This window comes from Spermophilus citellus (genome assembly GCF_964194105.1).
Source record: "Spermophilus citellus genome assembly, chromosome: 4".
Taxonomy (NCBI): Eukaryota; Metazoa; Chordata; class Mammalia; order Rodentia; family Sciuridae; genus Spermophilus; species Spermophilus citellus.
Genome location: NC_138185.1, coordinates 60,331,158 through 60,354,505, shown reverse-complemented (window position 1 = coordinate 60,354,505; position 23,348 = coordinate 60,331,158). Strand labels below are relative to the sequence as shown.

At 36.1% G+C, this 23,348-nt stretch overlaps 1 protein-coding gene across 1 annotated transcript in view; it reads left to right on the top strand.

The window, feature by feature from the left end:
- MCTP2 (multiple C2 and transmembrane domain containing 2) overlaps nt 1-23,348 on the top strand; it is a 221,089-nt gene that overhangs the window by 175,281 nt on the left and 22,460 nt on the right. Inside the window, exons 18-19 of the mRNA XM_081290239.1 lie at nt 6,974-7,096; nt 9,938-9,979. Coding sequence (XP_081146365.1) covers nt 6,974-7,096; nt 9,938-9,979 — 165 coding nt within the window. The remainder of the gene's footprint in view (nt 1-6,973; nt 7,097-9,937; nt 9,980-23,348) is intronic.

Genomic DNA, 23,348 nt, shown 5'->3' with positions numbered 1-23,348 from the left:
CGCACACACATTTTATTTATTTAAAAAAAATAAAAAGATCAATTTAAAAATCAAAAATTCTCATTATTTTAGTTCTTTCTCTGTCTTTCTGTGACTGAATCCTCCTCCTTTCTCCATCTCAGAAGAAGTAACATTGGAACTGAGTGCTTTCACCAACTTTGTATTTATATCTGAACAATGTATTTTATTATGCCTATTTTTGAAGGCTATATAAAAGAAGTCATGTTGCACTTTTAAACAATTAAAACATCTTCTTGAGGTTTCTGGCTTTTATCATTATTCATCTTATCTTTTGAAGAACAAAGTTAATTACCTTGATGAACAAAATTAATTATTTTTTTAAAAAAAAGTTTTGGCACTGGTGACTGAACTAGGGGGTGCTTTACCACTGAGCTATATCCCCAACCCTTCTTTAAAATTTATTTATTTATTTTTGAGACAAGGTTTCACTAAGTTGTCCAGATTGGCCTCAAATTTGCAATTCTCTTGCTTGAACCTCCGGAGCTGATGGGATTACAGGCAGGTTGACAAAGAAAATGTATAATATCAAATTAATCAATTATATTTCCTATGGTTTGTGCATTTCATGGGATGTTTAAAGAATCCTTCTCTGACCCCCAAAATCATTAAGATAGGATTTAATACTTTTTTACGATTTAAACTTTTACATTAAAGATTTTAATCTATTCTTGGTTTGATTTCATTTTAGCTTTCTTGATATCAATTGACTTATACCACTTATGAAATACTCTACCTTTCCTCAGCAATTCCCACTCAGATATTATGTTAGTCAGTTTTCCATTGTTGTGACAAATACCTGAGATAAACAGTTTCTAAGGATGAAAGGTTTATTTTGGCTCTTCATTTTAGAGGTTTCAGTTCCTGGTTGCTTGGCCCTGATGCTTTGAGCCGGAGGTGGCAGGGTACATCATGTGGGAACACTTGGTAAAGGAGGATTGTTTAAACTCATGGTGACCAGGAAGCAAAAAGGGATTCAGGAAGGGACTGAGGGTTTCTATATCCCTTTCAAAGACACACCCCCCAATCACCTAACTTCCTCCCACTACCCCCCATTCCTAAAGGTTCCATCACCTCCCAGTAGTTCCATGAGCTGTAATATAAGCCTTCAATACATTGGCCTTTGGGAGACATGATCCATACTATAGCAGTAATAAACTAGGGCTGGGATTGTGGCTCATGGGTAGAGCTCTCACTTAGCATTCATGAGGCACTGGGTTTGATCCTCAACACCACATAAAAATAAAATAAAATGGTATTGTGCCCACTTATAACAAAAAATAAAAGTTTAAAACATTAATTAATTAATTAACTTTACATATATAGGTGGACTTCTCCATTGATCTATTACCTATCCTTCTACCAGTATTACTCAAATTTTATTTGGCTTTGGCATAAGTTATTTGTGACTTGGTTCTCATCTTTAGGAATGCTTTGGCGAAAATTCTTAGATTTTTATTCTCTTCCACATAAGAGTTAACTTTTTGACTTCCACAAAAACAGAAAAAGAAAAAAACAATATCGAAAGTAATTCAGATTCCAAATTAGAATTCTTTAAAGCAAAGCATCCCTGTCCAAATCTATAGGCTTTTGCTATTCCCAAAGTTCTAGATTGTTTTATTACATAAAAATGAGACTTTATTTTTCTGTTTATGTCTATTTGTATTGGCACACACATTTAAATCAGCACAATTGTATTTGAGCACCACACATATCTCCCATGCAGCCTTTACACTTGGGGCATTTTTCCTTCTATTTAAAGTGAATCTTTTATATATGTGTTTTCAAGACTCTTTTGGAGATAAGGGATTCCTGGCTCATGTTTTTATGAAAATATCTTTGCTTAACTCTTATTTATAGACAATTTGCTATATATAAGATTCTAAATTGAAAGACTGAAAAATACATACATATTAAATTATTCTTCTATCTTTTTGCCTCCCTTGCTGCACTGAAATATAACATCACTCAAATTGTTTTTTCTTTATAGTTGAATTTTCTGGTCTCTCTAGCGGTTTCTATTTTCCCCAAGTGTTTTTCTCAAGAGTATTTTAAGACTGGATTTGTCTTTATTTATCCTAATAAGGATAGTATTAAGTGGGGGAGAGCTTCCTTTATTAGTGTCTTTCAACATTTATCAGAAATTTTAGAGCATTTTATTTTCATGTAATGTTTTTCCCTCTTTCTCACATGAATAGTCTATCCCCACCCTGAACCCTTATAAAACATAAATTAGAACACCCTGTTTCTGTCTTCCATGTCTCTTGACCTCTCATATATCTTTTTTGTCTCTTGTCTGCATTCTGAATCATTTCTTTGGAATTCTCTCTCAATTTGCTAATTTTCTGTTCAATTCCCTTTCGTTTCTATCAATTTATACATCCTGTGTGTTTAAATTTATCCCCTCTCCTTTACGACGCTCCTGCCCAATAATTTAGCACATATTAAATTAGCAAAATCTTAGGTAAGCATGGATCTAGAAAACCATATTTAATGTCCCTGACAGTTCTATTTCATTTCTACAATAATCTTTCTACTTTTCTGGACTATTTTGTTGCTTCTCTTTTCCTCTCAAACTTAATATCTTCTCTCATCTCCACTCTCAATGACCAAGATTGACATAAATGACCCCCTGCTACCCTACTGGCTCCTTCTCTATCCCTCATCATCCTCTCTGCTGGAGTCCTCTGCTTTCCCTCTTAACTGTGGATGATCTGATTTGTTGCTGAGACCAAACTTACAACTTTCTGCTGGGGTCCCATTGTTTTTATTGTTTTAAGAATATTGTCCCAACGATTTTCTTCTTTCTTCCAAATCATTTTCCCTTCCTAATTCCCTCCTTCTTCAATTTTTCTCCCTTTGTCTTTTCTCTCTTTGTCTACCTTTTTTTTCTTGCTCTTCTGTCCCTCTCTTTCCTAGAACATTGCTTCATTCTCTTGCAGGCACTTTTTTTTTTTTTTTTTTTTTTTGCTTTTTTTGCTCTCCTTTATAATAAACTCTTTGGCAGAGTCCTTACTGCATTTCTCAGTATTATCCCTTAATATTGAGTCAGGGATCATCTTAACTCAGAGAAATACTTTGGTTTTTTAAACTACTATATTTGATTTCCAGAACACCACCATCTCCTCCTGTATCACTCTCTCTCTGGCTGCTCCTCAGCATCTTTCTCTGATCCCTTCTGGTATTTTCAATCTCTAAATTTGGACCAAGGATCACTTCTAGGCCATTTCTCTCTATAGTTGCTTGCTTGCTTGCTAAGATTTTTCAATCTGATGTCTTTAAATACTATCTGGATACTGATAATACATAAATTTTTGTCTCTAGCCCTAGCCTCTAGCCTGAGCTCCAAACCGTGTATCCTGTGTCATCTTTGTTTTCATAGGGACACCTCCCATCCCTCTCCTTAAACTCACTCTTCCTCAGACTTTCTCTACTAATGAATAGATCCATTCTTACAACTTTTGAGGCCCCACACCTTGGTATCCTCACACATTCCATTTTAATCTTCTCATCCAAATGATGTGCATGTCATCTGGGCCCTACTTTATCAACAATTGACATGACCACTTCTTATCAATTTTCTTAGATACAAGTCAGATCACGTTATTATTGTGCTCATAACATTCTCAATCTAAGTTTGCATTGTGTCTTATGCTTCAGACACAAGGGTTCCTTGCTGTTCCTTGAACACTCTAGAAAGAAAATGGCATCCTTCCACTTCCCAGCCTTTGTGCTTGCTGTTACTTCTAGCTGGAAACACCCTTCACCTGACACACACACTTCCGCCAAGGGCTCTCATGTCACCCTCCAAGCAAGGCCTTCCCTGACCACCTGCTTATAATTGTAGAATCAGCCCCAGTGGGTGGCATTCATGTCCTTTTACTTTTGTTTTTGTTTGATTTCATTTTGTTTCATGGTAGCTCTTTTTACCACCTGATATAAAATATATAGCTTACCTAGTTATTCTATATGTATTATCCAAAATCTCAATATAAGCTCCATGAAGTCTGGTTTTCGTGTGTTTTTATAGTTTTTATATTTCTTTCTTTTTTTTTTTCTTCACTCTTGTCCAAATTGATATAGTCCACAGTCAGTGCTTAGCAAATAAGGGTCAAAAGAAAGATGAATAATGAATTTATGCTGGAGGGTGAACTAGTACAGAAAGATATGAGACTACTTGGGATGGGGTGAGGGAGGGAATACACAGGAGTGAAGTCGTGCTAAAGAAGACAAATTAATGTAGAAGAACAGTCATTTGATCTAAATGAAAAGTCATGCTCCACAGAGGGATATGTAAGTATAGATTTCCTGTTATATTTGTTAAAATGTTTTCTCAAATGGTTTTCTTAAACTAACTATTTCATGCTGACATAGCTATTAAGACTTCTTCATCGATCCTGTGCAGAAATGACAATGTAGATCAGTGAAAAATGCACGGGTCATTATAAGGAAGTTAGTTGTAAAAGTTGACTAGGAGTAAAAGAAAACTTTAAATTGGATGCTTGATTCTAATTATAAGAAGGAAAATTGAAGAAAGATCACATGCACTTTATCTTTTAGAAGAAGACACAACACAAAACTTTATCATCTTAAGGTCAAATAGCATTCCTTAAGTAGAGTACAGAACATTGAAGGTGCCAGTCTTGAAGTTAACGTGTTTGACTAGATAAAAGTTTCAATCTAGGTTTTCATTGATAAGAGAGCATACATATATGAAATTCATAACACTCATTTGAATGGGGAACTGTGTCAGTTAAATATAATGTACTTGACTTATGTATATACCATCAACACAGCTATAAAACAGTTAATTTTAAATTGATATGAATGTTTTGATATTTTTTATAGATTTATAAATTTTAAGAAATGTCATGTTCGTGGATGAGAAGACTAGGTTAGTTAGGAGCCAAGTATTTCACATTTTTTAAGGAAGAATAATAAGTAAATGATGACAGCAAGCACAGTAGTAAGTGTTAATGCATGGGTTGTATTAAATAGTTTGCATTGTTTAATCTTGCAATATAATAACAAATATTATCTGTAGCATAGAGAAAGGATAGACTGAAATTTTATACAATGTACAAATAATCCTAGCACTAAAACTTAGATTTAATACAAAGATAAAGTAATAGATAAATGAAAATCATAGGTATATATGAAAAATATTTTGAGCATTATTAAATAAGATACATCGTGTGTTAAAAGATTGTCATACCCCAGTAAAGAATGGGTTTCCCCAAAAAAATATGAGAGTGGCTTCAATATTATAATGAATACATTATATTGTATTAAAATGAAAAGTAAAAATCCTCCTTCTTTCAGAAGACATAAAAATAAAACAGTTGAACAACCACCATCTATTCCTGATTTTGAAAATAATAATAGTGAAATAAGCCCTGGCTAGAACTGATACAAGTATTTCTACTTAAAGAAATGTTTTTATTAAGTTTGGGATGGATACAAAAGAGTATTTTTAAAAATAGCTAAAAGAGATCAAGAGTAGTAAAATCAATACTGTTGTGTGAATTTTCTGGTACTAATTGTATGTATTTGTATTGTTAATGTGATATGACTTACATAATTCAAACTGAAGCCAACCTCATGTTTAATAGAAAAATGAGACACTAGAAGAATTTTCATTACAGTTAGGAATCACACAATAACATCCTTCTCAGCAGTTTTGACATTGTTTTGTAGGAGTAATGAGTTTAAACAAGAAAAAATTAAGTTTTGAATATTAGTAAAAACAGAAAAGATTCCATATTGGTCCAATAGTTTGTGACTATAATCTTAGAAACCCCCAGAAGAATGAAATAGAAAGCCATTTGAAACAATAAAGAAAACTTAGCAAGGGGGCAAATCTAAAAAAAAAAAAAAACTAATTTATTCAAATTATTACCTTATATATGCTAACCATGGCTAGTTTCAAAAAATATTATGAAAGAAATGATTTTATTTACCTAGCCTCCAAAAATAAAACAAGCAAGAAATATATAATAGCTACATAAAAATAATTCTTTTAAAAGTTAGAAAAGCATCCAGCAATAAAACCATATTATTATTGGAAGGGGAGATTTAATATTTAAGAGGCAGTAACTTGTCCTTTCTAAGTTAAATAGGTCACAAAGTGAGTTTTTCTTGCTGGCTGCTCATAAAAATAATTATCTTATCTCATCAACTAGACTACCTGTGAGTTTAAAAAAGAAAGTGAGGCTCAAGTTTGGAAGTAACTTGCCCAGGATTTCACTCCCGCTGCCTGTGACACTCATCAGGTGTTCTAGTCTGTTCATCCTGATTAGTGTGTTCTTTGGAGGCAGAGCTCTTCCTGTCTGCATCCATGCTCTTGCATTCACTGAAGCACTGGCCCTTGTGTTCAAACCCCACTTTTTCTTCTGCAGTAGAGGATGTGAATTCCATAAGTTGATTGAACTTGGGCATGTCAGTGTGTGCTTTGTCTGATCTAGACAGTGCTAACTAGTCATTTTCCTGTAACCCTACAGTCCCCAAATCAGCAGAATTTTAATGAATATTTGGAAATCTGAAGATTTTGTCTGAAATACTTGGATTTGTAAATATTTGGGATGGATTTCGGAAGTAATCGATTTCTCTAGTCAAATAAATTTCACTGTTGGTAGAGTGTGTTCCATGGCCTGCCTTTTTGTGACCTTGGATTTTTCCAGACTGTTTTCCCTAAATTCAGGCACACTAAAATCTAGGTGCCAAAATATAGAATAGGGTGAGGTCCCTGTATTTGTCTGTTTCAGTGTTTTCACTGAAACATTCTGTGCTCTTATTCTGCTACTATTTCTAAAACTAAGTTAATTGCATGTGAACTTGTGTGTGTTTACACCTGTTTATGTTTCTAGATTGTTTAATCTTAAATCAGTGAGTAAGGACTTAAGATTATGCTCCTACTGTTTTATCAGTCACCCTGTGTTCTTTGTCTCCCTATCAGGTATTTTTGGTCACAGTCTGGAATTTTGAACTGTACATGATCCCCCTGGCATTATTGTTGCTCTTTGTCTACAATTTCATCAGACCCATGAAAGGCAAAATGAGCAGCATGCACGACAGCCAGGTGAGCAAAAATGGACATAGTTCTGGCACGTGATTTGTGGAAAATGTGCTCACAATAGGAAACAACAACTACCACCAAGTCACTCCCCGAATCTGTTTTGGTTGGGACCTGGGGAGCATCCCTGCACACATACCTATTTCGCAATGGAGGTCTTTGTCTTCCCTCTGTGGCAGCTGTGTTAACTGTGTTCCTGTCTCAGCCTACAACCTCCGCATGACTGGAGCCCTGTTGTTGCTGGTCTTTTTTTCATGTGGGCAGTACTTGTGTGCACCCATCCAGTTCGCCATAAGGTTCCTGTGAACGATTTCCTCAACCACTAGAGAAAAACCTTTGGTGGATTCCTGACCCCCTTCAGGTCTTGTGGGTCACTCCAGGGAGCTGACTCAGACCTTTCCATATGGGCAGCCCACACAATGTTCTCCTTAGGTCAGAAGAATCAGAGGATTCTCTGAAGCTTGTCAACTCCCAGGGCAATCAGAGTAAAAGCAGGTGGACGTAGATTCTTCTGTTCTCAGGTGACCAAATTAGTTTTTATTTAATTTTTTTTTTTTGTAATTCTCTCATTTTCTGTCATGTAGAAGGAAGGGCCCTTCTCCTGGGCATCCCTTTAGCATATACATATCTTGCTTCCTTTCTGACTCTCCTGCCTCAGCTCCCCTCATCTAGGCCCAAAGAATATTTTTGTGCTCCAGCGTGCAGAAACTTGTATTTATAGCCTAGCTTTAGGATGAATTTTGCTATTCCTTGGTCGAGAACCAGGTTTAAAAAACAGAAACCCAAAGTTTTGACTTGATCATTTCCTTTAGAAAGTGATTACTTACACCTGGGGTTTCCCAAGACTCAAAGCTAACCATTGTTACATATGTTTTCTTACGTTCTCACTTAAAAAAATTGTCTTTGAAACCATGAACGTTTATGGGATATTTCTGGTTTCATTTAGGATGGAGGGAAGGTGGAGAAAATGAATATTGTAGTAAGAGGTAAAACCTCAGGCACTTTCAAAATTCTTTTCTGTTCATTTTTGATTATTTAATGCAATAGATAGATTTATAACAGTAAGATTTATAACAATAAGATAATGAAACCAAATAAATAAATGGGTTTAAAGTTTAGATCCATTGAAAGACAGTGTTTTACTGAGGTATATAAATGAGGGAAATTAACAGAAAAACATTTGTCATAACAAATGTGATCAACTGACACTTTTAAAATGTTTAATCAGATTTCATTTGGCCCACAACATGCATGATGTGTGTTTGTAGTATCTATATGTGCATGTGTGTACATATGCATGTGTGTAAATAAACTTGCATATGTATAAATCTAAGTGTGTATATAATGCCTTTTCTGTATATAAAACATTCAAATTCATTGATCTGTATAGTAAAGCATAAGGGTGGAAGAGGTACTCTTTTCATTTTATGCTTGCTGAAACTACAGTTCAGAGTGGCAAAACAATTTCCCTAAAGTCACAGAGTGAAAATGTGCTAGACAGTGACTCAAGCTGAAGACTTACAACTTCCCAAATTACACTCGCTTTTCCCTCTCATAACCCAGTTTCATAGCATTCTTATCTGTCAGCTTGCATGAAACATGTTTACTGCCAATGGTAAACAGGTAAGGTCCTGAGAGGGTCAGTGAATGTCCCATACTGCCAGCTGAAGATCATGAGAATTCTGTACCAGCTCTGGAGAAATTTCTTGATGACCACTCAGTGGTTTTGTGTACTATAGCAGAGTACTCTGGATCTAATCATTTAACTTAGCATACTACTGACAATTTTTTGTACTGCTGGAGTGATACTAAATAGTTAAGCACAGTTAAGCAACCAGGTAAGTGTTCAAGCTGAAAATTGACCCTAATATTAATTATTAGTTGGTTAATACTGAGCATTTCTTTCTGAGCTGTTTAATTCATTTGATTGTGTATGCATTTATGTGTGTTTTTAGACACTGTAGTGATATGATTAAAAATTCACCTATTAAATAGCCAAGACTCCCAAAGAGATCTGAATGAGCCCATTGGCAGTATTTTGCACCTGAGCTGAAGTGGACGAGTCCACACCAGAGCCCTGGGTTTTCTTCCCTCACCTGCTTCTCCCAACCTCGGAGCCCAAGGAAAACAATAAAGCCACATCGAAACTGTAACTTATCCTTAAGATGTATTATATTCAGACAAATGCATTTTGTACTGTCTAATGTTTCAGTAATGACCCCAAAGGGAAAGAGGAGTCCTTATAACCATGAGCCCAGCACAAAGGGAATATGGTATTCTCAGCCTTAACAGAGCAGTTGGTTCATTTGTCAGAATGAGAATGAAACTGTTTACAGAAGAGTGAAAGTCAGCAATGTATTTGTGAAGCTGGATGCCTTCAAAGGGCACTCTCCTTGTAGCTTTTTTTTTTTTAATTTCTCTTTTTCTTTTTTCACATAGTGTTTTTTTATTTTTTTTATTGATTATTTAAAACATTACATAGCTCATGATATATCATCTTTCATACATTTGACTCAAATTGGGTTTTGAACTCCCATTTTCACCCCAAATACAGATTGCAGAATCACATCTGTTACATATTCACATTTTTACATAATGCCATATTAGTGACTGTTGTAGCTTTTTTTTAAAAAAAAATTGTTCTATGGAGATGGTGATGCCTATCATTTGTGGTCTTGCTGTGGTGTCCCTCAATTTTTAAAATGTCATTTTCAAGACTTGAGTAATAAATTTTAAAAATATTAATGTTTGAATTCTGTAGACAAAATTTAAAATGTATATGCAATTCAGTTTCTTTGGATGATTATAGTTGAGGCTTAATTAACAAATTGTGGGGTTTTGTTTCAGGAGAGCACGGATGTGGAGGAGGAGGAAGAGGAGGAAGAGAGGGTGAGTCTTCTAAGGAAACAGCTGGACAGGGACATGAATGGGGGCAGCAGATTTGCCCCATCAGGTTGCATCTTTTTGGTTCTTTAATACTATAAATTAAATGATACAATAATATTAAAATGTTTTTTAAAAACCCCAGGATCTCCTGTATTAAAAATGGAACAGTTACAATCCTCTATTTGACTCTTTACCCAAATGGATTAGGAGTAGCAGTTGCCTTTCCTGTCTTGCAAATTGACAGGTAATATTTGTACACCTTTATGGGTATAGTGCGATATTTGGGTCCTAAGATTTCACATAATAAGATTCAAAGGGGATATAACGTCAGGAATAACCGAAATGTTCTAAACAGCATACCGATCGGAGTCTGCTCTCTGGACGAAAGCCAAGGTTAGCCCTCCCCTTGGTAGATAAAAGGTAGCCTGGGAAGTCAAAAGGAAATCAAGTGAAATTGCTGTTCCTTTAGGTTCACGTCGGCGCGCTGTGGGGTGGTCACCCACTTCCGAGCCTGTCAGTTTCCCAGCTGTTGCTGGCAGCGTTTTCAGCTCTATGTCTGTGTACATCTGTCCTTTTACTTCTCCTGGGAGAATCTCTCAAATCTGCTGCTTTTGTTGTCATTACACTTTCAGACAAACCTTCTGGAATAAAATGAAAAAAGGGAAGTGCCAAATGAGATGCTTCAAGCTTAATGGACTTCCAGTCCCCTAAAACCTGTGGGTATATGGGGCCAGGGATGGTAGAATGGAGGAGGCTTCTGGGAGAGGAAAGGGCAAAAGGGAGAACCTGAAGAGTAAGTGTGCAATATAAATGCCCATTTAATAGAAATTAATTCAAAGATACTGGCTCCATGACACAAAGAGTCTGAAAATTAATTGAGTGGACCAGATGGTTTCGCCCATTTAAGGCAAATGGGGTGGGTTACAAAGTAAGTTGTATTTGTTGTGCTAAGAAGATCGTTAATAGCAAAATAATAAAGTATAATATTTATAAAAAGGAAATCCTCCTTTTTCAGGTTAGAGGTCCCACAGATTCACCTTTTATCCTGATGCATTGATGGGAGGGTTTACCATGTGACCATCATTGAATATTAGTTGCCTGGCTAAAGTGCATAAGGGATGTTTGGTGAAAGAAAATAACCAGTATTAATGAATTAGTTATAAACCTATACACTGTACCAGTTGCAAGTCTGGGCCTACAGTTTTTCTACCAGCCAGCTATGAATTATGGGTTCCCACAGCTCCTCCCTTGGGTTTAAAAATTTGCTACAATTGCTCATAAAATGCAAGAAAACATTTACTTACACATCTGGTTTGTGGTAAAAGATGCAACTCAGGAACAGCTAATTGGAAGAGACATACAGAGGAAGATTGGGGCTGGGGTGTGGTCCTTCTTTGCCCTCTCTAGGCACTGCATGATCCTGGCTCCTGCACATATTCAACAGCACAGAAGCCTCCTGACATAGTTTTTTTTTTGTTGTTGTTGTTGTTTGTTTTTTTTTTTTTTTTACTTTAGTGGTTGTTTTTCTGGAGGCTTCCTTAAGTCAGCATGGGTGATTAAATCACTGACCACTGTAATTAAGTCCATGTCCAGTTCTTCCCCTCTTTCTGGAGGCTAGGTGGTCTGGGAAAGGTGGGCCTTTGAGTTCCAATCCTCCAATCACATGGTGGATTCCTCTAGCAACCAGCTCCCATCCTTAGGGAATTTTTAAACACGTTGTCTCGTTAACTTAAACTTAGGTGTGATGGACATTTTTTTTTTAATGAACAACAAAAAAATTCTCCTTTCACCTTTCTACATCTGCAGCTATTTCAGGACCTGGAGACAAAACCAAATATAACAAAACATACTCCTACCACTCTTATCACTTAGGCAGTTCCAAGAGTTTTAGGAGCTCTGGCCAGGAGCCAGGAACAAATAGCAAATATATATTTCTTATTATATCACAATATCACACTAGGCAAAATTCTAAATTTTCATAAACCAAAGCTCAAAAGAGAGGAAAAAAAATTTTTCTATTTGACCAAGTATATTTAAATGAGTCACCCCAGGAATAAGGCCCTGCCTGCCCACCCTTTATTGATCATTTGGACCAGATGTCTTTGGCCTGTCTGAAGCAGAAGAGCTTCCAACAAGAAGACTAGGAATGGAAAAGTATTGTTTGGCAAAGGGCAAGCAACAAAATTAGGCCATGAAGTGTAGATTATTGGTTGTCAAGGTCTAATCTTCCACTGAGTTGCCTCAGACTACCTGGATGTTTGCAGACAGAGTTATGTGAATGCGTTTCAAGTCTTTCTGGGCAAGGATGGCAGAGGAGAGAGTGTGAATGGCAGCACCCTGGCATGGGTTCATCCATCCCAGCATGGCCCTGCTCATGACAGTAGCATCAACTTGTCCCATGGTGAAAGGGGTGGCAGCAGGGCTTTTCTCACTCCCTCCAGGGCAATTTCATTCTTGACATGTTTTTATTACAGTATTTAAATAGTGCCTTTTTTTTTTTTTTTTTTGGTACTGAGAATTGAATTAGGAGCTCTCAATCACTGAGCCATAGCTGCAGCCCTTTTTATTTAGAGACAAGGTCTCACTGAGTTGCTTAGGGCCTTGCTAAGTTGCTGAGTCTGACTTTGAACTTGAGATCCTCTTGCCTCAGCCTCCTGAGCTGCTGGGATTATGGGCATGCACCTGGCTCAAATAGGGCCTTTTAATAGGTAATGCAAAACCATGGCAATTTTACTTCTTCAGTTTTATATTTCTATAAAATCCTCTAAAGAATGAGTATAAAATAATTCAACCTCTGTTTATGCCTCTTCGGCTTAACATACCTTTCAATAGCTGGGGAGAATGGCAGGCTTCCTAGTCCTTGTTCATTTCTTTTCACTATACCTTCTCTTGTAAATCTGTTGAACTAGAGGGGTATTCAACATGGAGGCTCCTCAAGTGCAAAGTGTCACTTCTTCTCCACGTACAGCAGCCTCCACCACTGACATGTGCTCATCGTAGACATGGATACACAGTGACTAGGTGACTCCCCACCACAGTGGACTGTCAGAGAGGTCTTCCCCACTGAGCCCTTCTGGCTTCTGTTGTGTGTTAGATGTGACAGACTGTGCTTCTGGGAACTGTAACACACCCATGCCAAGAGGAACTGTTTACAAATTATAAACACACAGCCATTTCTTACAGAACCAGAAGAGGGGGAGAAACTCCTTTCTACTCAAACCATCCATCTTAAAAGTGACACTCCTTAATTACCAGCACCCCTTCCCACCACATACCGTCACAGATGACTGTGAAAGATGAAAGGCTGCCTGGGCCCCTTGGCCCAACTTCCTCATGAGATGAATGCACTCTCATCTTCTGCCTGTCTTGGATGCACAGACCAGGACATGGTCTGGGGTGTGTCATACTTTTATTGTCTGGAATAGGGATTGTTGCAAAATGACATCACTGTAGCCTCTTGCTCCTTCTTATTGTTAAAAGTGCTTGATGGTGATCTGTATTAGAAACCAGATTAGACTGGACAATTTTGCCTTTTCTTTCGCGAACTTTCAATGAGAGCATAGAAGTTTCAGGTAACTCGATTTTTGGCTTTCAGGAAGTGAAGCATACAAGCTAAACTTTAAAGAGAGGAAATCCTCCTTTCTTATACCTGATGGCCCATGTAAGAAATTGCTTGTTGCAAGTGTAGTTTGCAAGGGACCCCAGAACAAACAGATAATGGCTAAGTTCAGCCAACAGCAATCAGTTGACATTTCCTATTTGTATTAGATTCCATATGTGGAATCCTTCCGTGTGGACCTTATTTGTACAGATGGATTACAATGAAAATTGCATTAATTTTCTACACAGTAAAGGTCAGTAATTGAAGCATGAACCAAGAAACTATTGTGTAAAATGCTGTATCCTGTACTTAGGAAAGGTCATGCAAGACAATAATATCTTGTTTTCATTGCTGAAGGTATAAATACTTCTATTAAGAGTTTCTTTCTTTTTCCAGCTCAACAACCACTTACATAGAATATTTCAGCATTTACCATTAGCATCAGGAAAGAGGAATCATAGAGCATATAATAAAAGAAAAAAAAAAGCAGTGTATTGCTACCAGAAAGAAACTACTCTGATGCCTGCATTGTGGGTTGGTTTATTTATAACTAGGCTGACAGAAATAGGACTTGAATGATCTGTCCTTTTAGGATCATCAATGAGGTCAGAATTTTCTGATAGAGTTTATGAAAAAAGAAAATCATCTTTTTATATCAGTAATTGATTTAAAAGCAGACATGGATGTTTTCCTTGAAGAAGATAAGAAACATAATGCATTTTTGTTGATTGAGGAACAATTTCTAATGAAAAGATACAAATGGACATTATATTTTCAATTTGCAGAAATTAGGATGTCATCATTAAAACTTAAGCACATTTAAACTGTGAATTTCACAATCCAGCAATCTATTGAATGACATTATCATTACACAGGCAGAGCCATCAAGGAAGAAGACCATGGCCTCTGTACCCAGGAGTTCTCTCTGTAAATTAACCTGCACACTCCTTTCAGTGGGGTTGTTCAGTCCACTGAGGCTCATTGTTTTCATCCTCTTGTTATAGAGGGAGAAGTTAATCTACTGTCCTAACTCAGGAAAACTATTGTTCATGGGAGACACCTTACAATCTAGTAATAAGAGTGGTTTGCTTAATATTCTTCTTGCCTTCTTAAAAGATGTCCAAAGCTCAGTAAATGGGTTTGATCAGTGTTAATTCTTGTTAATTCTTCCATTAACTGTGTTACTTTAAGATGATGAAGTATAGTGATGGTAAGAAATTCAAAATCCAGGACGTAACTTTCGATGTTTAACAATAGTTGTAGATGTGCCTATGTGGGTATCTGTGCACACACACTCCTTCAGCGCATATACAACCCACATACAGGGCCTGTTATAGAAGATCTGCTTATGGATAAAATTTAGGGAACTAAAGTAAATGGAAATTCTGATATAAGTCCTTTTAGTTTTATTTCATATGGTTTTTATTGGCTAAATGATTTAATTGATAACAATTAGACCATACTGTCGTAAGATTTTAATAATAAGTGGGTTCCAGCCAATTTTTAATTCTCAATTTGTGGACGTTCTGAATGAGAAAAGGGTGCCTTCCCCAGTTCCTATACTCCTTTGACATATCAGCTTGCTCACATTCTTTTCTAAAATTCAAACTTCCATTCTTAAAAGGGTTTGACTTTATTACCTTTAGAAGTAATGCTAAAATGATACTAACCTAGCCCTTGGGAATATTCAAAATATACTATTCATTATCACACTATTGCTCCTAATACTAGTAGATCCTATCTGCCATGTCTACTGTAAGGATTTACTTTCAAATTTTGTGAAATAAGATACACCAGACTTTAATTGCATGAATTGTTTATCCTTCTATTAACTAACATGTACAAAATTGAGTATAAGGCTCTGATATTTAGTAGTCTGTGCTGCATCATGGTGTTTAAATTCTCATTGCCAAAAGTTTTAATGTCAAGCTAGGGTGGAATACACTAGACATTGTATCCCAATCGTCCATGAGTAATTTTTCTGAGCACAGTAGCTATTCCTCTTGTCTTTCCTTGTGAAACCTTCTATTTCAATGTGGCCCAATCTAAGTCCCAATCATCAACAAGACTATAAGAAAATTATTAGAAAAGTGAAATAAAATTTATGGAGATAATTAACAGAAAGGTGGAAGCACATTTTTACCTCATGAAAAATTAAGTAATAAATGAAAAAGAACGAAACACAAGTATTAATTTAAAACAAGATTGTGATATATAAGAATTAATTAAATAGTGAGATCAATTAAAATACTAGTATTTTCAGAGTGTTCCAAATTTACAAGCTGCTTTTATACCCTTTAACTCTTTGAGTATTCAAGTCATTACTTTTGATATTATCTTTCCCATCCACAATTGAACAAACTCAGGTTAAGAGAAATTAAGTAACATGTCCAGGATTTCTCAGCCAGGATAGTTGCAAGATTCAAACCCAGATCTTATTTCCTAAATCTTAATTATATTTCACTATGCTACATCATTATGATGGAGCATATCAGCAATTTATTCATTCCCTTTTTCACATTATTATTGCTGATATTTATTGATTTCTCTTATCAAAGCCTCTGTGAGGACAGAGATTGCTATAATAAGCAAGATGGTCATGCTCAACAACAGTCTTGCTGTGTGATTACTACACTTTCATCAGGATTTGTAAATAATGAAGGGAAGTAGAGACGAAATGCTGGGGGAATCAGATGTGCCAACATAAGCTGTGTTTAAATTCAGATTTAGGGTAATGAGAATTACATTTTGCATTTCTTGATGATGTAAATATTTTTACCTTATACCCGCTTTATTCTCCTACCTGAGAGGAAGCTAAAGGAGGCACATAGAAACTAAACAACTGTTGCATTTTGTGTATTTGTCTACAGTAGTTGTAGTTATAAAAAACAGCTCTATTAACCTTGTGGTGGCACAGCATTCTGTCAGTTGGCTCAGAGGAACTGAATGAATACCAGAATCTAAGTTCAAAAAAAAAAAATTAAAAAAAAAATATATATATATATATAATGTGACCAATTTTTTATTTCTGTGTAATGAATTTCTTTCTCTTGGTGGTGTTCATTCTTTTTTGTTTTTAATTTTTTCAATCCTTTTATTTGATACCAGAGGTTACTATTGCAAGCCCAAAACGGTGTTACATAAAGTATATAAGCTCCATAATGACCAGAGCAGGGGAAAGGCCCTTAGAAATGATGTTGATTCAAATCCAAACACTGCTTTATATACATTTCCTAAAGTAGAAGAGCTACTTGAGAAACAAGCACTCTGCAGAAAGAGGACAGATTTCTCCCTTCCCACCCCCACTTTAATAGCATGAACCATGGTGTTGACACCACACGTGTGTCTGTCTGCCAACAAAATGCCCCATGGGAAGAAATCCTAAACACGGTTCCCAGTGCATTAAGCTGCGATTCCTAAAGAATAATTTTTAATCTCATATATAAATGTTGCTTCCTGTTCTTTGTTATGACAGACACAGAAGTTTTTTTCATGTTACATGCCACTCAAACTATTTCTAATGTTTATAATTCTTCAAGTTTTCAAATTCCAGGCTTTCAGTATTCACTGAAATGAAACAGACCAAACATTCCTGTTGTGTAAAGTTGTATTTTTGTATCTTTAGTCTTGGTGGCTGTAATTACTGGGAGGATCGTGAGAGAAAATTTTACAACGATTTCTTTTGGGAATCCTGCATATCCTGTGACAAACGCTACTCAATTTTTAAGCATGTCAAAAGGGTTTTTTTTCTGACAGGGTCAATTTTCAGGAATATCTCTCTGGTTTTCCTTAGATAATTAATAGAGAAATGAGAGTTTTTTTTTTTCTGAATCAGAACATGCAGGAAAGATTTAAAGTAACATACTGCTTATATAATTAATTCTCAGTTGTAAATTCATTTTGATGGTGTTAATTCTGTCCCAGAGGCTCGAAGCTAGTTTATTGCACTGTCTCATTGGAGACACTGGAAAGGAAACAAGACCTTAAGGAAAAAAAATAAGATTTGCCTTCTGAATTATTCTTTATGTTTTTGGTTTATTTTTAGAGAACGAACAGCTATGTTACACCACAGGCACATTAATTGTTCCTAATTCAGCTGCTTATAAAACTTAGTCAAAAGCCTCAATGCTTTTGACATTTCAGAAACAAATGAGCAGTTTAAAAATTACACTCTTGCATTTGTCTTTATATCATATAAAATTTTAGTTAGAATTGGAGCTTGTTACTTGTCTTATAATCAGTGACATTCTTTAGAGTGTATTTTTGAAAAAGCAAAGTTTATGAAATTTGATTTCTGGATTAGGTAGATTGTATCCTTTGTTGCTGCTTCTGCCTGTGGTACATGCTTGGTTGTAAAGTTGGCCCTGTATCACATGAATTTGCCATTAGAGTCTATAGTTTTGGAGGTTTGTAATGACAGGTAGAATTCCATTCTTTTCAAATATATCAATGGAAAGCTCTATGTTTAGCCACAATTATCTTGTTTGTTTAATCTCACCCATGGTTATCACTATTTTTATTACAAATGTCCTTGTATAATCAGAAGCTTCCATGTTAAGGGAAATATAAACGTGTGTGACAGCGGTTCTGTCTTTCTGAATGGATTATTTTTGGTCTTCCTAAGCAATTCAGTTGCAGCAGCCACAGATGCAGTGTGGTGTTGTGTTTGCTAAACTGTGTTATCACCACATTCCCTGGTTCAATCTGAAATGTGTAAATAAAGCCAGCATGATGCAGACAGAGCTGCCAGATGATCTTTCCTACAACTCAGGACAACATGAGTAGACTTGTCCTGAAAGATCATTTCTTTTGAAACTCAAACTAACCCTGGTTCCTTTAAACTAGACAAAGGGTAGTTCCTTCTTTGTCTCTTAGCATTCTTGAAAGAGACTTATGTTTAGGAAGTGGACTAAACTAGACTACCCCAGGTATTTTGCATATATGATAATGTTTAATCCTCCGGTTAGGGCACAGATTATGATCTCTATTTTCCAGAGATGCAACTGAGACTCCAAGAGGGAAAGATCTTGACATGATCACTACTATGGTTAACATTTTGTTTGTGTCCCCAAGGGGTTCATATACTGGATACTTAGTCCTCAATGTGGTGATGTGGATGGAGTGGAACCTTCAAGAGGTGGGGTCTAATGAAGGTAATTAGGTCCTGGGACACCACCCAAGGAAGGCATTCATGCTGGTCTCCTAGAGAGTGCTCTCGAGAGCAATGATCATAAACTGAGGCTATCTTTTATCCTTGGCCCCTTCTGCACAAACAGCTAGTTTTCTTTCTGTTTTGTTACCATGTTGTGACACAACCAGAGAGCCCTGTGTCATGCTGTTTGAACCCTCCCTCATAAGAACCCTGTGTTCCAAATTTATTCTTTATGAGTTACCCTACTCAGATATTTTGTCACAACAACACAAATGGGCTAATATAATCTCAAAGCTAGTAGATGACAACACTAGAGTTACCCAGTTGTCTCTCATTCCATAGTCTGCTCTGCAGAGGCGTATCTCAGTTTCCTTACAGTTAATGCCAAAGGCTATGTAATGTATTCATTGTTATATTAGCGGATATCATTAAAAAGAACATACTATAATACCAGTATCTTATTATTTGTGGTAGTTGGTATTGAACCTAGGGTCTTGTGCATGCTAGGCAAACCATCTAAAACTACACTATGCCCCCAGCCCTTTTAATTTAATTTTGAGACAAGAACTTGCTAAGTTGCTAAAACTGACCATGAATTTGTGATGTTCCTGCCTCAGTCCCTGGAGTAGTTGGTATTATAGGCATGTGCCACTGCACCTGTAAGATAATATCTTATTTTAAAAGATATAAATTCTGCAGTGCAGAGAACGAAAAAGACATTTGTTACTATAGAAACACATAAACACATTTTCTAAATGTGTAGGCCAATGGAGTTGGTATATCTTAGGTATATTTTAAGATTTTATATTTTTCATTTTTGACTACTTTTTTATCTATTAGGTTAAAATAATCTTTCATTACCTACCAGGTTGTTAAGTAAGAAAGGAAAGAGATGGTCTTCCCCCAATATTGTCAAAAGTCAGGGTATATGTTCTCACAAATATTGGGCAAACCAGTCCTGGAAAAGAACAGTAGGTAGATATGCATAACTGGACAAACATCTGAACGTTGTGTCTTAAATGGTGAATAGACAACAAAGACCCGGAGAGACAAAAGGAACAAATGGCAGACAGAGAAAATATAAGCTGAATGCCTGCTTTGAAATGTCCAACCAAAATTTAAAGGACTTCCTATAATAAGTGTAACTAGCTTTAGAGTTACGAGTTCTGAGCTGGGATTTTTTTATCATGTACATGTGAACATAGACAAATGATTTAATCTCTCTGGAATTTGGTATCATATAAATAGAATTACTAGTACTGAAGCCTAGGTAATATGACTTTTGGCATATTGATGATTTAACGGAGATTAAGTTTGCAGTGCAGAGACTGAAAAGAGCATTTGCTACTAGAGTTACTGAAAGGACAGAGATGTAATGCCACTTGGGAGAACAAAGGTGGTAGTCAGTGTAGACTGGCTCCCTTAGAATGCTTCTCAAAAACCACGGAACTTGAGGTAGACCTTTCATTCTTTCTGCTGGATTTATTTCTCTTAAACTCTAAGCATTTAGCCCAGTATGGTGGTGCACACCTGTAATCCCATCAGTTTGGGAGGCTGAGGCAGGAGGATTATGAGTTCAAAGCCAGCCTCAGAAACTTCTCAAGGTCCTAATCAACTTCATAAGACCTTATCTCAAAATGAAATATAACAAGGGCTGGAGATATAGTTCAGTGGTTAAGCGCTCCTGGGTTCAATCTCTGGTACCAAAACAAACAAGCAAACAAACAAATTCTAAACACTTGCTGATTTCTCAGGTCAGTGCAAATAATTATTTTATACTATCATAAAACCAAAGCCCTACACTTTACCTGCCTCCATCCATTTCTCCATTAAAAAAAAAAATGCCATAGAAGCACCCTGCTTGTGCTGCTGCAATTGTTGGTGCTGAGAACAGGGTCATATGAGGCCATCTGGACTTCTCTCTGTTAGTCCACCAGTTCAAGTGGGCATAGCAGAATGGAAGGGTTCTGGAAGCCATTAAGGGCACATCCAAGTATAAAACATATATATTATCTTATTGTAGCATAGAAACTCCCATTCCTTGACCAATACACAGAGACATCGTCCAATGGCAATTGAAACCATTCAGAGAACAGAGACTACACTTGCTATTAATCACAAATGATGCCCATCTCATGATGATATTTGCCATCCCAGACATGAGTAGCAAATGCCTTATACAGGGTTCTAAGGAAGGAATAGAAATGCATGAAAAATAATGTTTCTCCCCACTATATAGAATCATACCCTGAAAGGAATTGGTTCCTTTCTATACTAATACATTTTAGGGAAAACTTATTATGCTTATCACATATCTCTGTTTGCCCAGAAAATTCCCACTTAATGATTTACCCCATTTTTAAACCAAGTATTGAATTTTATGTTTCTATTAAAACAAGCTGGAATAATTTTCTTGGGCTTTTTCATGGTATACTTTTAGCATTTTTTAAGGTCATTACTGGTAGTCCATAAATACATAGGTTGGGACCAGAGTTCTCAAAGTGTAACAATAGTTAAATCTAACAAAACAACCTAGATATTCCTAGGTATCCCATCTTTAACTTCCTCTTTGCATGGGTGGATTAATTCATTATATTCAGTAAATATGAACTTTTAAAAACTGATAATGTTTTTAAATCCATAAATAATAAAAATACAAAGAGTACTTAATAAATAATCAAGTACTGATTTTCTAATTCTAAATATAGGTGTTGTTAAACTAACTGTGTCTTGGTCTGTATTATATTGCTATAACAAAATAGCTAAGACTAGATTATTTGTAAAGTAAAGATACTTATTTGGCTCAAAATTCTTTTTTTTTTTTTTTTGTCTTTCTGTGCCTGATTTATTTCACTTAATTCAATTCCTTTCAGGTTCATCCATGTTTTCACAAATGACAGGATGTCCCACTTTTTTTTCACTTTTTTTTTATTAGTTGCTCATGACAATACAATGATTTTACAACATTTGATTCAAATGTATGATATGTCAAGATCATTGGCTCAAAATTCTGATGGCTGGAAAGTCTAATTCCAGCTGTCTTCCAATGTGTTGAAATAGAAATGAAAATGGTAGCATGACTACATGGGGTGGCTTTGCTTTCCAACAACCTGCTCTCATGAGAAATATGATATTCTCCCCTGAGAATATCAATTCCTTCCAAAGGTGGTAACCCCATGACCAAATCACCTCCCATTATGTCCCACCTTTTAAAAGATCCATCAATTCTTAATACCATTACATTAAGAACCAAGCCTCCAGCATGTGAACTGTTTACAGGAGAAACCACATCCGAACATAGCAAACTTGTATATGTTGCTTCCATTTCCTAACCACCCCAAAGACCCTGCTTATGTCATTGACATAGGTAAGCTTAAGTTGACAAACCTGCAGAGGAAGCCACAATAGCTATTTCAACAGAAAATACATATTTAAGAAAACTATTTATGAAAATATTTTAAAATATAATACATCTAAAAATGTATATTTACATCTCTCTTTGTGGGACGTGACTTTTTATTTAAATCAAATGACTTTTTCCACATTAATCCATTTCTATTCCAGTTTCATTGTACGGGTATTAAAAATAGAAAAGCTGTTGTTAATCTTCCTTGAAAGTATCCAGATTTTCAAATTAGCTAATTCTGAAATCATCTGGATTTTTTTCATATATGGAAAAAATCTTTTTCATGTAAATATTTTGGGGTTGCGCTGGGGATGTGGCTCAAGCGGTAGCACGCTCGCCTGGCATGCGTACGGCCCGGGTTCGATCCTCAGCACCACATACCAACAAAGATGTTGTGTCCGCGGAGAACTAAAATAAATAAATAAATAAATTCTCTCTCTCTCTCTCTCTCTCTCTCTCTCTCTCTCTCTCTCTCTCTCTTTCTCCCCCCCCCCTTTTCCTCTCTCTTTAAAAAAAAAAAAAACAAAGATGTTGTGTCCACCGAAAAAATAAATAAAGATTTAAAAAAAAAATATTTTGGGGTGCTGGCGATTGATCCAGGGCTCAGGCATGCAAAGCATATGCTCTACCATTGAGCTATACCCCCTGCCTCTTGCAGTGAATTTTATAAATAATAAAATCTTTGACATCAAGAATGACATTGCAAATTTTAATATTTGGCATTGGTGATTAATATGTTAGTAATATGAATGTAAATTTTGATGGAGCACATCATAACTAACAAGATACTCTTCCAAAATAAGGAATCCATGAGGCAGAAATGTACTTGGTATTGGCAGTGGTGCCCTCATTATCCACGATCACATGCATGCAAGTGATAATACCGACCAATTCAATTAGAGGTTGTAGCGCACACAGCTGTGCATGTCTCATATGTACCAAATTGAGATAATAAGGATTTGTGATAAAGATAAGCCAAAGGTGGGGCCGGGGTTGTGGCTCAGTGGTCGAGCACTTGCCTAGCATGTGTGAGGCACTAGGTTTGATCCCTGGCACCACATAAAAATAAACAAATAAAATAAAGGTATTGTGTCCATCTACAAATTTTATATATCTTTTTTATGCGAGGCATATGCTCTACCATTGAGCTATACACCCTACCTTACACACACACACACACACACACACACACACACACACACACACACACATA